Genomic DNA, 15,167 nt, shown 5'->3' with positions numbered 1-15,167 from the left:
AGAAGGAGGCAGAGAGGAATGAGTCAAAGGTAGACGTGGGGAGGTTAAAGTCACCCAGAACTGTGAGAGGTGAGCCATCCTCAGGAAAGGAACTTATCGAGGCGTCAAGCTCATTGATGAACTCTCCAAGGGAACCTGGAGGGCGATAAATGATAAGGATGTTAAGCTTGAAAGGGCTGGTAACTGTGACAGCATGGAATTCAAATGAGGAGATAGACAGATAGGTCAGGGGAGAAAGAGAGAATGTCCACTTGGGAGAGATGAGGATTCCAGTGCCACCACCCCGCTGGCTCGATGCTCTAGGGGTATGCGAGAACACGTGGGCAGACGAGGAGAGAGCAGTAGGAGTAGCAGTGTTTTCTGTGGTAATCCATGTTTCCGTCAGCACCAGGAAGTCTAGGGACTGGAGGGTAGCATAGGCTGAGATGAACTCAGCCTTGTTGGCCGCAGACCGGCAGTTCCAGAGGCTGCCGGAGACCTGGAACTCCGCGTGGTTTGCAGATAGCAATACTGGCTGATTTGAAAAGCCATAGTCATTCGATCAATAATATAATAATACTTTTAGCAAAAAAGTGTATCTTTATTAATTTACAATCTGTAGGAACCATGAGAATAGAAAGGTTTAGAACTTTTGTGAAGTATCACAGCACAGTAGAAAAATATATTGCAAATAGAAATCCAATGTGGATGGTGTTAAGAGATAGATGGGAGGGGTTGAATTGAGCTGAAGGGTCGGACTAATAACAACAAGATAACAAATGTAAAATATACTGTGTCTGTAAAATGTATATAGGTTCAGAACTTTTGTGAAAAAGCACAGACTATCTACATAGGTGTACAGAGGCCCATTACCCGCAAGCATCACTCCTGTGTTCCAATGGCACATTGTGTTAGCTAATCCAAGTTTATCATTTTAAAATGCTAATTGATCATTAGAAAACCCTTTTGCAATTATGTTAGCACAGCTGAAAACTGTTCTTCTCATTAAAGAAGTGGTACAACTGGCCTTCTTTAGACTAGTTGAGTATCTGGAGCATCAGCATTTGTGGGTTTGATTACAGGCTCAAAATGGCCAGAAAGAAAGGACTTACTTCTGAAACTCGTCAGTCTATTCTTGTTCTGTGAAATGAAGGCTATTCCATGCGAGAAATAGCCAAGACACTGAAGATCTGGTACAACGCTGTGTACTACTCCCTTCACAGAACAGCGCAAACTGTCTCTAACCAGAATAGAAAGAGGAGTGGGAGGCCCCAGTGCATAACTGAGCAGGAGGACAAGTACATTACAGGGTCTAGTTTGAGAAACAGACGCCTCACAAGTCCTCAACTGGGAGCTTCATTAAATAGTACCCGCAAAACATCAGTCTCAACGTCAACAGTGAAGAGGCAACTCTGGGATGCTGGCCTTCTAGGCAGAGTTCCTCTGTCCAGTGTGTGTGTTCTTTTGCCCGTCTTACTCTTTTCTTTTTATTGGCCAGTCTGAGATATGGCTTTTTCTTAGCAACTCTGCCTAGAAGGCCAGCATCCCGGAGTTGCCTCTTCACTGTTGACATTCAGACTGATTTGTGCGAAATAATAAAGGAAAATATATTTTAAAAGTACATATATATATATATATATATATATATATATATATATATATATATATATATATATATATATATATATATATATATATATGTATGTATGTATATATGTATGTGGGTATGTGTGTGTATTTATATTTACCCCCAAAAAGTTATGGGGGATTGGAAATGATGCAGACAATTACATTGATGGAAGCTACAATCTATCTGCAATATTAAAGCTGATCTACCCCCTAAAAAAATGTACAAATAAAAATGTCCTTGACGGAACCAAATATCAACATTTGAAGGAGATGTATCGTCTGCTTGTATAGTTTTTAATTGTATTTTTGGTTCAGTTGGAGATGTGAATCCAACATATAATTTGTTAACTTGTCGACAAGTTAATATGCTATTTACTTTATTGCAAAAGTGATACTGAATTATGTTTGGTTGTCAACACAACCAAATATCAACATTTCAAAGACATGTACTGTATCTTCTGCTTGGATAGTTCCATCTGTTCCACTGACTTAATCTGGCTTTAATTCCAGTTTGTCTATAATTTAATAATTTATATGTTGGATTCACGTCGCCATCTCAAACAAAAATCTAAGTGAAATAATATAATTAAATCAAATCAAACTTTATATACACTTTCAATTTTTTTGGATTGGATTTAGTCCTATTCTTTAACTTAGATTTTTGGTTCAGATGGAGACGTGAATCCAACAAATAAATTATTAACTTGTAGATTACATTTTAAACCAACCAAAGCTTGAAACTCTATAGGCTTATATGCATTGTCTATTTTTAGGTGAATCCTGGGTTGATTTGAAACAATAGCTGTTCATGACTTCGAAAATGCTATAGGTTTAAATACCATAATTGATGAGATATGATTGATAAAGTGTGGTTACATTTAATTTGCTCTGTACCCTTTGGAATGACTTTGATAGCAAAATTGAATCTATTACATTTTTAAGTGGAGATATCACAACAATTTTTCTAACGATAGCACATTGGTAATACCCACTGGGCACAGATGTCAATTCAACCTCTGTTGCACGTTGGTTCAACAAAATTTTGTTAAAATGATGTGGAAACAACTTTGATTCAACCAGTGTGTGCCCAGTGGGTAGTTAGTGACAAATATTAAAGCTAAGCATGGCTGGGCTTGGTTAAAATCCTGGATGGGAGACAAAAGGGATAGCTGTAGATCGATCAATACTCCAGTAGGAAGTGTTGCACAGCCTGTTGTTTTTTTCTGATAGTGGATATGACTTTGAAGATATGATGTTTTTTCAAAGGTACAAAGTCAACATATTTTATACAAGGTTTATCTATGTTGAAAATTGGTTACCATAATGATATAATCCTGTGATGAAAATGTCATGCTCAAAACAATGTTGATGACTTGCAAATCCAATGTATTTTAAACATGCATTCCACGTCACAATACATTGACAAATTACATTTAAACAAGATTGATTGAACCAGTTTGTGCAAAGTGGGAAGGCCCTACCTATGAAGCGTAACCGTTCATAGAGAGGGTTAAGACCTGATAAACAAGATTTCTTTGTTTTATTCATTCAGATGAGGCTAAGGGACCAGTCTGTTTGTGCCAACATTCCACTACTTGTCTTAACAAATGTTTGACATACAGTGGCGAGAAAAAGTATGTGAACCCTTTGGAATTACCTGGATTTCTGCATAAATTGGTCATAAAATTTGATCTGACCTTCATCTAAGTCACAACAATAGACACACACAGTGTGCTAAAACTAATAAGACACAAATTATTGTACTCCTCTTGTCTATTTTGAATACATAATTTAAAAATTCACAGTGTAGGTTGGAAAAAGTATGTGAACCCCAAGGCTAATGACTTCTCCAAAAGCTAATTGGAGTCAGGAGTCAGCTAACCTGGAGTCCAATCAATGAGATGAGATTGGAGATGTTGGTTAGTTGCCCTGCCCTATACAAAACACTCACAACATTTGAGTTTACTATTCACAAGAAGCATTGCCTGATGTGAACCATGCCTCGAACAAAATAGATATCAAGAGACCTAAGATTAAGAATTGTTTACTTGCATAAAGCTGGAAAGGGTTATACAAGTATCTCTAAAAGCCTTGATGTTCATCAGTCCACTGTAAAACAAATTGTCTATAAATGGAGAGAGTTCAGCACTGTTGCTACTCTCCCTAGGACTGGCCGTCCTGCAAAGATGACTGCAAGAGCACAGCGCAGAATGCTCAATGAGGTTAAGAAGAATCCTAGAGTGTCAGCTAAAGACTTACAGAAATCTCTGGAACATGCTAACATCTCTGTTGATGAGTCTACGATACGTAAAACACAAAACAAGAATGGTGTTCATGGGAGGACACCACGGAAGAAGAAAAAAACATTGCTGCACATCTGAAGTTCGCAAAAGAGCACCTGGATGTTCCACAGCGCTACTGACAAAATATTCTGTGGACAGATTAAACTAAAGTTGAGTTGTTTGGAAGGAACCCACAACACTATGTGTGGAGAAAAAAAGGCACAGCACACCAACATCAAAACCTCATCCCAACTGTAAAGTATGGTGGAGGGAGCATCATGGTTTGGGTCTGCTTTGCTGCAACAGGGCCAGGACAGCTTGCTATCACAGACGGAAAAATAAATTCCCAAGTTTATAAAGACTTTTTGCAGGAGAATGTAAGGCTATCTGTCCACCAACTGAAGGTCAACAGAAATTGGGTAATGCAACAGGACAACAACCCAAAACACAGAAGTAAATCAACAACGGAATGTGTTAGGAGAATTATGTTCTCAATATTAACTTCAATTAAAATACTCAATCTGCAACCCGGAATTGGTAAGATTCTGGTTGAATAACACAGACAGAGTCCCAACTTACAAGAGGCAGAATGTTTATTCACGAGAACGTTCTGAAGTCCATTGTACAGAGACATCATTTTTATAGTTCACTCCTTCCTTACGCACACACATACCCAAAAACATTAAGGCCCCAGATCTCTTAACACTGTAGATCATTACCCAGCTGACAGTTTCATTCCTCTGAGATTAGGGAAATCTTGAGGGGTACTCCCTCTCATATCTTAAACCCTCAGAGTTCAAGCTAGGGCAGGTCAACCACAGTTTAACAGTTCTTGGTGTTTACTTAAACACACAGAGACACATTCTTCTCTTTCCCAGTCCAACCTCGTTAGATTTATGCTTAACCCTTTATTTACTCATTCTACATGCTACATAGACCATATCCATAATAGTTAAGTTTCAGGGTAGAATTATTTAATCATTACATTCAAACATATAAATCCCTTAACAGAATGTCTTCAACAAAAGAAAATACGCCTTCTGGAGTGGCCCAGGTCAGAGTCCTGACCTCAACCCGATTTGAGATGCAGTGACATGACCTCAAGAGAGCGGTTCACACCTGTCATCACAAGAATATTGCTGAGCTGAAACAGTTTTGTAAAGAGGAATGGTCCAAAATTCTTCCTGATCGTTGTGCAGGTCTGATCCGCAACTACAGAAAATGTTTGGTTGAGGTTATTGCTTCCAAAGGAGGGTCAACCAGTTATTAAATCTAAGGGTTCACATACTTTTTCTACCCTGCACTGTGAATGTTTACACGGTGTGTTCAATAAAGACATGAAAACGTATAAATGTTTGTGCTATTAGCTTAAGCAGACTGTGTGGGTCTATTGTTGTGACTTAGATGAAGGTCAGATCAAATTGTACGACCAATTTATGCAGAAATGCAGGTAATTCCAAAGGGTTCACATACATTTTCTAGCCACTGTATGACACGGAGCTTAAGGAGTGTAACTTTAGCACAAAACATGTCTGGATTTCCGGACAGTCCCATGACTGTCAACCCAGCCATCGCTAGATGTTGGTTTAAGTTCATAACGCTTCCCCGTTCCTTGGAAGAGTGTGTCCCCATGCTTCGCTATACCACGCCCCTCATGTGTACACGCCCCTCCGATGGCCTCAGGTGCCATCCAACTTCTGACACCAATGCACCGAATTCGGGGTGTAGCCCTGCCCCGGGACATGACCCTGGGTCCCACGACTTTCAACCCAACACCTTAGCCATTACATGAAGAGATCCGAACCTCTTCACAAGGTCGCTAGGTGTTGGGTTGATCCAATAGATGCCTATTTATTAGAGAGGGTAGCAACAAGAAGCAAAACACAGTCTGTATTGGTCAGCTCCATGCAGTGTCAGTAGATAAATCCAACCGATGTCCAACTTATCAGCTATATAAATGAAAGTCCAACAAAGTCAAAGATGTACTGTAATCAGCCTTTTGTTTATAACCATGAATGACCTTCAACATTCTTACTTAAACACTATTGTCTCCTTCCCCAGAGTCCATGCCACCACATGAAGAACAACTAATATTCAGAACACTGGTTCAGCTTGGGACGGGAGACAACAAAGATGGCACACAGCAAGGGGCCATCCCTGTCCAATTCCCGTGGTAGTAATATTTATGTTGGAAGTGAAATCAGGGATTCCATTTCACTTCTGGATGTTTTGTACGCAAATGCATTTGAAGAAGAGGACATAGACTCAGCAGTAGCGAAAAAGGCAGAGGCCGATTTTTACAGAGGAGCCCCACCTCAATGGCTTAACTTCTGCTGGGCTGAAAGGCCAATGTCAGCTGATAAAACTACCCCCTTTATCAAAAGAGACGGGTACACTGAGCTGATACAAAATATTCAGAAACGGCGTAAGGGCGATCTGACTTCTACCATCAAGCTGCTGCATCAGCCAGGCAGCGGAGGAACCACTCTGGCCAAGCAGGTGCTCTGGGATATGCGTAAAACGCTCAGATGTGCTGTTCTAACAGGCCCTACGTCAGACATCTCCGCTATCGCCAAGCAGGTGATTCACCTTTTCACTGCAGGGGATCAAGGCCAGCAGAACACTGTGCTCTTACTGCTGAATGATGTGTGTATTCAGAAGAATCTGCAGGATGCCATCATGAAAGAGATTACAGACCGAAACATTACAACCCACATGCCAGTGGTCATCATTTTAAACTGTTTGCGTAAGGCAGTTATCAAACAAGAGGACCGTAACAACTCAAGACATGTTATTCTCAGGATGGAACTTTCTGAAGCAGAGAGACAACAGTTTGAGGAGAAACAGATTGAGATCAGTCGAAGCTACGGCAATGAACACAAACAGTTTCATGGCTTTAACATAATGCAAGAAAAATTCTGTGGAGATTATGTTAAAGAAACGTGTGCCTTTTTAAATGTCAGGAAAAAAAGAAGACCTAAAAATTCCCAGCTTCTTGCATTCTTATCACTGGTGAATGCCTACGTCCCTGGATCCCACCTTCTGCAGTCTCAATGTCAGGCATTTCTTGGACATCAAGACGGATATCGTTCCTTTGAGCAGCGAATGGAGCCTTTCACTCATCTGATAGTGACATTCCCTTCAAAACAAGGACAAGACAAACATGTCCGCATGGCTCACCCACTGATTGCACAGCAGTGTTTTGAGTTACTGGCTTCAGCAGGTGTGACCAGGAGTGATACAGCAAGGCACTTTCTGACAGACTTTTGTGTAGAAGAGGTGCAGCAACATTTGATGTCTGTCATCAAAGATATGCTAACTAAAAGGGAAATCACTGTGGATGATCAGCAGAATGCAGAATGGAAACAAGACATGTTAACGAAAGGGGAAATGGGAGAAGAGAGAAAAGGCAAGTTTTCCAGGTTGATTCAAGATATTCAAGATACTGAAGGCAAAGAATCCAAAAGCAACTGTGTATCTGTTTTACAACTAGCTTCAAATAAATTCAAGCAAAACCCATTCTTTCCTCAAGCTCTTGCTCGTTTCTTTTACATTGTGAAGAGAGCCTATTCCAAAGCGGAGAAGTGGGCAAAAATAGCAAAAGACAGAGATCCCAACAATTCATTTGTTGCTGACACACTGGGGCAAGTATACAAGAACCATTTGATGAGCAGGGTGAAAGTAGAGCAGAGTTCCTTCAGGATTTCTAAAGAGCAGGGTTCCATCAGGGTCCCTAAAGAACAAGGCTGGGACAGGGTTACTAAACCGCAGGGTTCCTTTAAGGTTCCTGAAGAGCTGGGTTCCATCTCTGCACAAGAAATCTTGCAACTATCAACAATGGCCTTTGAGGCTTTCAAAGATGAGGAAAAGGCTGCTGAAAATGAGCAGGGAGCAGACACGCAATACGATGGTATTAACAACGTCTCACACATCTATAACAACAGGGGACTATTTGGTTATCTACAGGTTGCCAACATTGTTTTTGACTCGCTTGTCTCTCTTGATAAAAACTGGCAAAAGGTCCTTACCATGGAAATATCCGCTGACTCCTTTTTCATATCAATCGGACAGAAAAAGCTCTTCAAGTACAAGCCACTCATCATCAGCCTCAGGGATGAGGTGGAGAGGAAATGTGAGTTTTTTGATGGTTACCTGACTTACTCCAAGCCCAGCAAAAAAGAAAATGAACCGCATTACTTTCAGACTGATGTCAAGAACTGCTACCACAAATACGTGGGGACATGCAAACCTATACACTCAGAGTCTGCAATAGATGTACCCCTCCAGAAGCTCAAAGAAGAAATGGCCATTGCCTTCCCTGGACTGCTTTGCTGTCTTGATAAGGGCTATGATGAGGGGAGGGAGGTAATAAAAAAAGAGTGGGAAAAAAAGAAAGATGGTGATGGTGAGAATAACGCTTCCCAAAACTTCATCCTTGCCAACATCATCTTAAGCGAAGTGGAAGCAGCATCTCCAATGCTTACCTCGTTGCCAATCCTAAAAAGAATTCTGGAGAGAAATCTATTGGCTAATCTCAGTAACCAAACCCCAGAGTTTTACTTCTTAGTCCTTCTGCTGTTTTGGCCTGAGGAGCATAAGAAAATGGATTTCAATATTGACCTCAACAAATGTGTTCTGGAGATGCAAGAGTCCTACAAAAACACATACAAGAAGCATCTTCGCTCAAGGTACCTTCGCCCCCTTATTTTCCTGGGAAAGGGTGAGGGTTTGAGCAGATTGGTTCATAGATCAAAAATAGACAACCTATTGGTAGAGGAGAAACCAATGGCAAGGCCACAGGCTAGGCAAGACTTTACCTCTCAAAAGTGGAGCAGTGGTGAGGTGTGGAGAGAACCCAGTGTCCAGGATCTTCTACTTCCAGTCAATGGAGTTGTTAGACAGCACAGGGTGTTTGCGTGCATTAATGGCAAGGAGATTAAAGTTTGTGCCGACCAACAAAGCAAAGTCTGGAAGTCCGGAGACGTCTGCTTCTACCTTGGCTTCACCATTAGAGGTCCTGTGGCCTACGATATCCACTACCCATCCCATTCAGGTAGGATTAAAGAGGAGGAGCCTCACAAAAATGTTGGAAGTACCAGACATCAAATTGATCAAAGACCGGTACAGTTCTAATTCTAATGTTCTAATTTTCATCTCTATATTCTCTTACTCTTTCAAGTTCTTTATATTTTAATGTGCTAATAATATAAGATAGTATAATATAATAATAATATAAACATGAGACGTCCAAAATCTACACAGGGGAAACAGTGACGCTGGGAGTATTTTTTACTCCTCTCAAAGGAGATCATTGTTAGCACTAAACATCATTGTTATGATATTTGTGATATCATTGATTTTAAAATGCTTTGTGTACCAGGAAATTAAGACCACTGTATTATCACTGAGGTTAGTGCTTGGTGTGTCTGATTTTCTGATTGATGTGTCTGTCCCCAGGGCCTGTGAGAAGTTGAACAACGTGCCAATGTGATGGTGAGTTAATGTTTGTTACAGTATTCATAGAGCGTATAATAGTAATAGATAAATGTTTGACTAATGCAACTTTACCATTACCTATGTTGACTGAGCTCTGTATTCATGAATATTAAATAGTTTTCATGAAAATAACAAATGGGATGGGGAAATCCTACATTTTGCTACAGTTTCGCAGCTGGCAGCTGCACTCTTAGAATTCGTAATTTGAGTGCATAATTTGTCAAATTGGGAGGTGATGGAACAAAAAGTGAGCGCGAAAGGGGTGTTACCTGGGGGCCTCTCAGGTGCCAGAACACATGAAAAAAAAACGTTTATAATCAAGCATTGCATGCGTTATCATCGCTTTTGCGTGCTAGCATACAGCAGTAGAGCAGAGCTTCTTGCAGAAGTTGCACACGTTGGGGAAAAAATGTAAGCCTAGGGTTCAGGAAAGTTTTTTGCATGCATTTCATGCAATTCTACATAATTTTAGATGACTGGAGACCTTAGCAGACTATAATACCTCACAAATTATCGAAATGTCAGGCTACTTTGACACCGACAAACTGAGAATCTGAGATCAATAAAAACAACCATGTCTTGTATCCATCAATAGCTTAGGCGGTGACGATTTTAGCATGTAAATCTTGGTGGGGCAAACTCCCCCAAAAATGTTTAGATGCTTTCCAGCAAAGTCACTACACAATAAAAAAAATTATAATTTTTGTTGCTAAATAGATCTCTGCCCCACCTGCCCTGAATGATGGGTCGCCATTGGTGTGTGGAGAAACATACTGTACAATATAAGGAGGAAAGTAAAGCTTTCTAGTTGTACTGAATCACCCAATGATGCTCAGCTCATTCACCTGCGATGGCCGATGCGCTCGTGCTTAAAGCCAACTCTTTCTTGTTTTCAAATAAAATAAAAGGTTATTGGTCACATACACATGGTTAGCAGATGTTAATGCAAATGTAGCGAAATGCTTGTGCTTCTAGTTCCAACAGTGCATTAATATCTAACAAGTAATCTAACAATTCCACAACAACTACCTTATATATACAAATGTAAAGGGATGGAATAAGAATATGTACATATAAATATATGGATGAGCGATGGCAAGATGCAATAGATGGTATAAAATACAGTAGATATATATATGAAAAGAGTAATGTAGGATATGTAAACATTATTAAAATGGCATTATTTAAAGTGACTTGTGATCCATTTATTAAAGTGGCCAGTGATTTGAGTCTGTGTGTAGGCAGCAGCAATGGCTGTTTAACAGTCTGATGGCCTTGAGATAGAAGCAGTTTTTCAGTCTCTCGGTCCCAGCTTTGATGCACCTGTACTGACCTCGACTTCTGGATGGTAGCGGGGTGAACAGGCAGTGGCTCGGGTGGTTGTTGTCCTTGATGACCTTTTTGGCCTACCAGGGACATCTGGTGCTGTAGGTGTCCTGGAGGGCAGGTAGTTTGCCCCCGGTGATGCGTTGTGCAGACCGCACCATCCACTTGAGAGCCCTGCGGTTGTGGGAGGTGCAGTTGCTGTACCAGGCAATGATACAGCCCGACAGGATGCTCTCAATTGTGCATCTGTAAAGCTTTGTGAGGGTTTTAGGTGACAAGCCACATTTCTTCAGCCTCCTGAGGTTGAAGAGACGCTGTTGCGCCTTCTTCACCACGCTGTCTGTGTGGGTGGACAATTTCCGTTTGTTGGAGGCGTGCATGGCCATGCAGTCATAGGTGAACAGGGAGTACAGGAGGGGGCTGAGCACGCAATTCCGTGTGGTTCCTTCTTCTGAAAATAATCTATGGCACAACCTCTTGCAGGTCCTAAAAGGTCTACTTATAATAATATGGTTAGTATGTGCTAAAAGTGAAAGGATTTCCTTGTTACTAAAGTCAATTCTAAAGTATAGCTTCACCAGGTCATCAAACTGCAGGAATTTCAACGGTGGCGCGCACAGCAACAGGGAGCCAGGGAGACATGCACTTAACCAAATCCCATACTTTGTCTTGAAATATAACTTAATTTATACTCAAAACGTTGACTTCATTCTCAAAATTACATTTAGAGTCTATTCTCGAAATATTGGCACTTTATTCTCGAACTACTGCCGCCTTATTCTTGAAATATTGATACCTTTTTCTTGAAATACTGCCACTTTATTCACAGAATTTAATTTAGACTGATCTCAAAGTATTGCCACTTTATTCTCTAAATATTGACACTTTGTTCTCGAAATATTTCCTCTTTACAGTCGAAATATTGCGACTTTATTCACAAAATTGAATTTAGACTATTTCGATTTTTTAAATGTTTTATATCATTTAAAAAATATATAATAATCCAAGTACCACCACCTATTGCCGTTCATAATTTTTTTTATCTTCACTTGGGCCTAGCAATCTTCAGTAGCATCCAAGCTTCAGCACCATTTATCATGTTTTTAATTTCGTTTTTAGTGTATTACATTTGTGGATGTCATCGTGTTTAAATGCAGTTGTTCTGCGACCAATCTTTACCTCAGACCTCAGGCCAGCACTTTGAGGACTTCCACCGGCCATACCTGATCCAGAGAGTGAACCAAGTGAAGCCCATCTTGGATAAACTCATCACTGACAAGGGCTAAAGTTCAGTACTGGCTGAACGCACCACACAGGACAAGATGAGGGAGCTCTCCACGGGACCACTGAGGGCAAGCGGCATTAGAGCAAAATATATTTTCTATGAAATCCTGAAGGAGTTGGGGCCACTGCTAAGACCTGAAGGGTGAATGAGGAGCTGGAATGGTGAATTGGGGACATTTAAAGTTTGTTTTAGGGGAAAAGGGCATAAATTATGGCAGTTACGCTTTGTTTTATTACTTTGTGCTTACAGTAAAACACAACCTAAGAGGAGTATAGCATGATTATTTTATCATTCTTATTTTTCCACATGTAAATATTAGTAGCCAGCAGAACTGCAACCCAGTGTTTTAGCCTAGAGGCTTTGCCAAAGATATAACATTTTGGGGGAGCTTGGGGGTCTGGTAAAAGTTCGGTTGGAAGATAAATGCTCAATCATCTCACCTAGATACTCTGGATAATTTACAGACAAGAAAATATATAAAGCAAATATATTATGAAAATACAAAAGTATACTGTGTAAAGAATTGATGATAAAAGAACAATTCAATTATTTTATTTTGGCTACTAAGTGATTGACAAGTCAGTGAGGGTAAGGAATACCAGCGATCTAAATACATATATGATGATATGACTTTGTAAAGCTTTATGTACAAGCCTAATACAACTTTTTAAACAGTAATGATATGTGAGAATTTTTGTGACATTTTCACAACACAGGTTTTAGAATATGTATTGAAATAAATATCTACCTACAGATGTGGCTTTGTCCTGATTTAAATGAGACTAAACTGAAATGATGCAATTTTGTTAGTGTGCTAAAATGAATATACATTTGAGCCCTTGTGGCTCAGCTGGCAGAGCATATCACTTGCACCACCAAGGTTTTGGGTTCAATTCCCATGGTGGACAAATACAAAAAAATGTATGCACTCACTTACTGTAAATTGCTCTGGATAAGGGTCTGCTAAATGACTGAAATGTATACATACAGTGCTTTTGGAAAGTATTCAGACCCCTTCACTTTTTCCACATTTTGTTACGTTACAGCCTTATTCAATACCCAATACTGACAAACTCAAAAGTAAATATATAGTACCAGTCAAAAGTTTGGATACTCCTACTCATTCAAGGGCTTTCTATATTTTTACTATTTTCTACATTGTAGTAACCAAAATGTTTTCAACAAATCAAAATATATTTTAGATTTTAGATTCTTCAAAGTGGTCACCCTTTGCCATGATGACAGCTTTGCACACTCTTGGCATTCTCTCAACCAGCTTAATGAATGCTTTTCCAAAAGTCTTGAAGGAGTTCTCAGATATGCTGAGCACTAGTTGGCTGCTTTTTCTTCACTCTGCAGTCCAACTCATCCCAAACCATCTCAATTGATTGGGTTGAGGTCGGCTGATTGTGGAGGCCAGGTCATCTGATGCAGCACTCCATCACTCTCCTTCTTGGTCAAAAATCCCTTACACAGACTGGAGGTGTGTTTGTCATTGTCCTGTTGAAAAACAAATGATAGTCCCACTAAGCGCAAACCAGATGGGATGGCGTATTGCTGCAGAATACTGTGGTAGCCAGGCTGGTGAAGTGTGCCTGGAATTCTAAATAAATCACTGACAGTGTCACCAGCAAAGCACCCCCACACCATCACACCTCCTCCATGCTTCACAGTGGGAAACACACATGCAGAGATCATCCGTTCACCTACTCTGGATCTCACAAAGACAGATTTCCACAGGTCTAATGTCCATTGTTCGTGTTTCTTGGCCCCAGCAAGTCTCTTCTTATTATTGGTATCCTTTAGTAGTACTTTCTTTGCAGCACTTCGACCATGAAGGCCTGATTCACACAGTCTCCTCTGAAAAGTTGATGTTGAGATGTGTCTGTTGAACTCTGTGAAGCATTTATTTGGGCTGCAATCTGAGGTGCAGTTAACTCTAATGAACTTATCCTATGCAGCAGAGGTAACTCTGGGTCTTCCTTTCCTGTGGCAGGTCCTCATGAGAGCCAGTTTCATCATAGTGCTTTATGGTTTTTGCGACTGCACTTGAAGAAAAGTTTAAAGTTCTTGACATTTTCCAGATTGACTGACCTTCATGTCTTAAAGTAATGATGGACTGCCGTTTCTCTTCGCTTATTTGAGCTGTTCTTGCCATATGTAATATGAACTTTTACCAAATAGGGCTATCTTCTGTATACCATCCCTACCTTGTCAAAACACAACTGATTGGCTCAAACGCATTAAAAAGGAAAGAAATTCCACAAAATAACTTTTAACAAGGGACACCTGTTAATTGAAATGCATTCCAGGTGACTACCTCATGAAGCTGGTTGAGAGAATGCCAAGAGTGTGCAAAGCTGTCATCAAGGCAAAGGGTGGTTAGTTTGAAGAATCTCAAATATAGGATATGTAAGAATGTAGGAGTTGGCTTGGAATTTCCAGCAAGGAAGTCCTCTGAAAAGATAAATGCTCAACCATGTCACCTAGATGCCCTGGATTTACAGACAACAAAATATATAATAGAAATATATATAAAAAACAAATACACTCCCCTCAGTATGTATTTGGACAGTAAAGAAAAATGACAAGCCAAATTCTACAATGCCCATGAGTCGACAGCTCGTTGTCGTTCCAGTTACACTTCGACAAGAGATACTGAGGTTGGCTAATGATGTTACCATGGCAGGCCATCTTGGGGTCAACAAGACGTATGTCCGTATTTTGCGTAACTTCTTCTGGCCTGGTCTGAAACAGGATGTTGTGGCTTACTGTAAATCTTGTCACATTTGCCAGCGGATGGGTAAACCGAACCAAGCTGTACTGATGGCACCTTTGCAGCCTATTCATGCTTTTGATGAACCTTTCAATAGGGTTCTGGTGAATTGTTTTGGTCCTTTGCCCAAAGCCAAGAGTGGTAACCAGTTTCTCTTAACCATAATTTGTGCTGACTCTCGTTTCCCTGAGGCCATTCCACTGAGGAAAATCACGGCTCTCATTATTGTTAAGGCCCTGGTGAAATGATCTTCAACATTTGGACTTCCGCGGGTAGTGCAGTCGGACCAAGGTTCAAAATTCATGTCAAAGGTCTTCCAGCAAGTGCTACGACAACACTTGGGTGTAACCCATTGCCCCACTAGTGCCTATCACCCAGAGTCTCAAGGTGCTCT

The 15,167-nt window shown here is 40.4% G+C and overlaps 1 protein-coding gene across 1 annotated transcript in view; it reads left to right on the top strand.

Moving 5' to 3' along the window:
• LOC106577945 (sterile alpha motif domain-containing protein 9-like) overlaps positions 1 to 12,750 on the top strand; it is a 33,259-nt gene extending 20,509 nt beyond the window's left edge. Inside the window, exons 2-4 of the mRNA XM_014156422.3 lie at positions 5,952 to 8,943; positions 9,348 to 9,383; positions 11,897 to 12,750. Of these exons, the coding sequence (XP_014011897.1) occupies positions 6,024 to 8,943; positions 9,348 to 9,364 (2,937 nt within the window). The 5' untranslated portion in view covers positions 5,952 to 6,023 and the 3' untranslated portion in view covers positions 9,365 to 9,383; positions 11,897 to 12,750. The remainder of the gene's footprint in view (positions 1 to 5,951; positions 8,944 to 9,347; positions 9,384 to 11,896) is intronic.
• The last annotated feature ends 2,417 nt before the right edge of the window (positions 12,751 to 15,167 follow it).

The sequence above is a fragment of the Salmo salar genome, chromosome 18 (genome assembly GCF_965601325.2).
Source record: "Salmo salar chromosome 18, fSalSal1, whole genome shotgun sequence".
Lineage (NCBI taxonomy): Eukaryota > Metazoa > Chordata > Actinopteri > Salmoniformes > Salmonidae > Salmo > Salmo salar.
The sequence above is the reverse complement of the archived record's forward strand: the minus strand, read 5'-3'. Positions and strand labels throughout refer to the sequence as shown.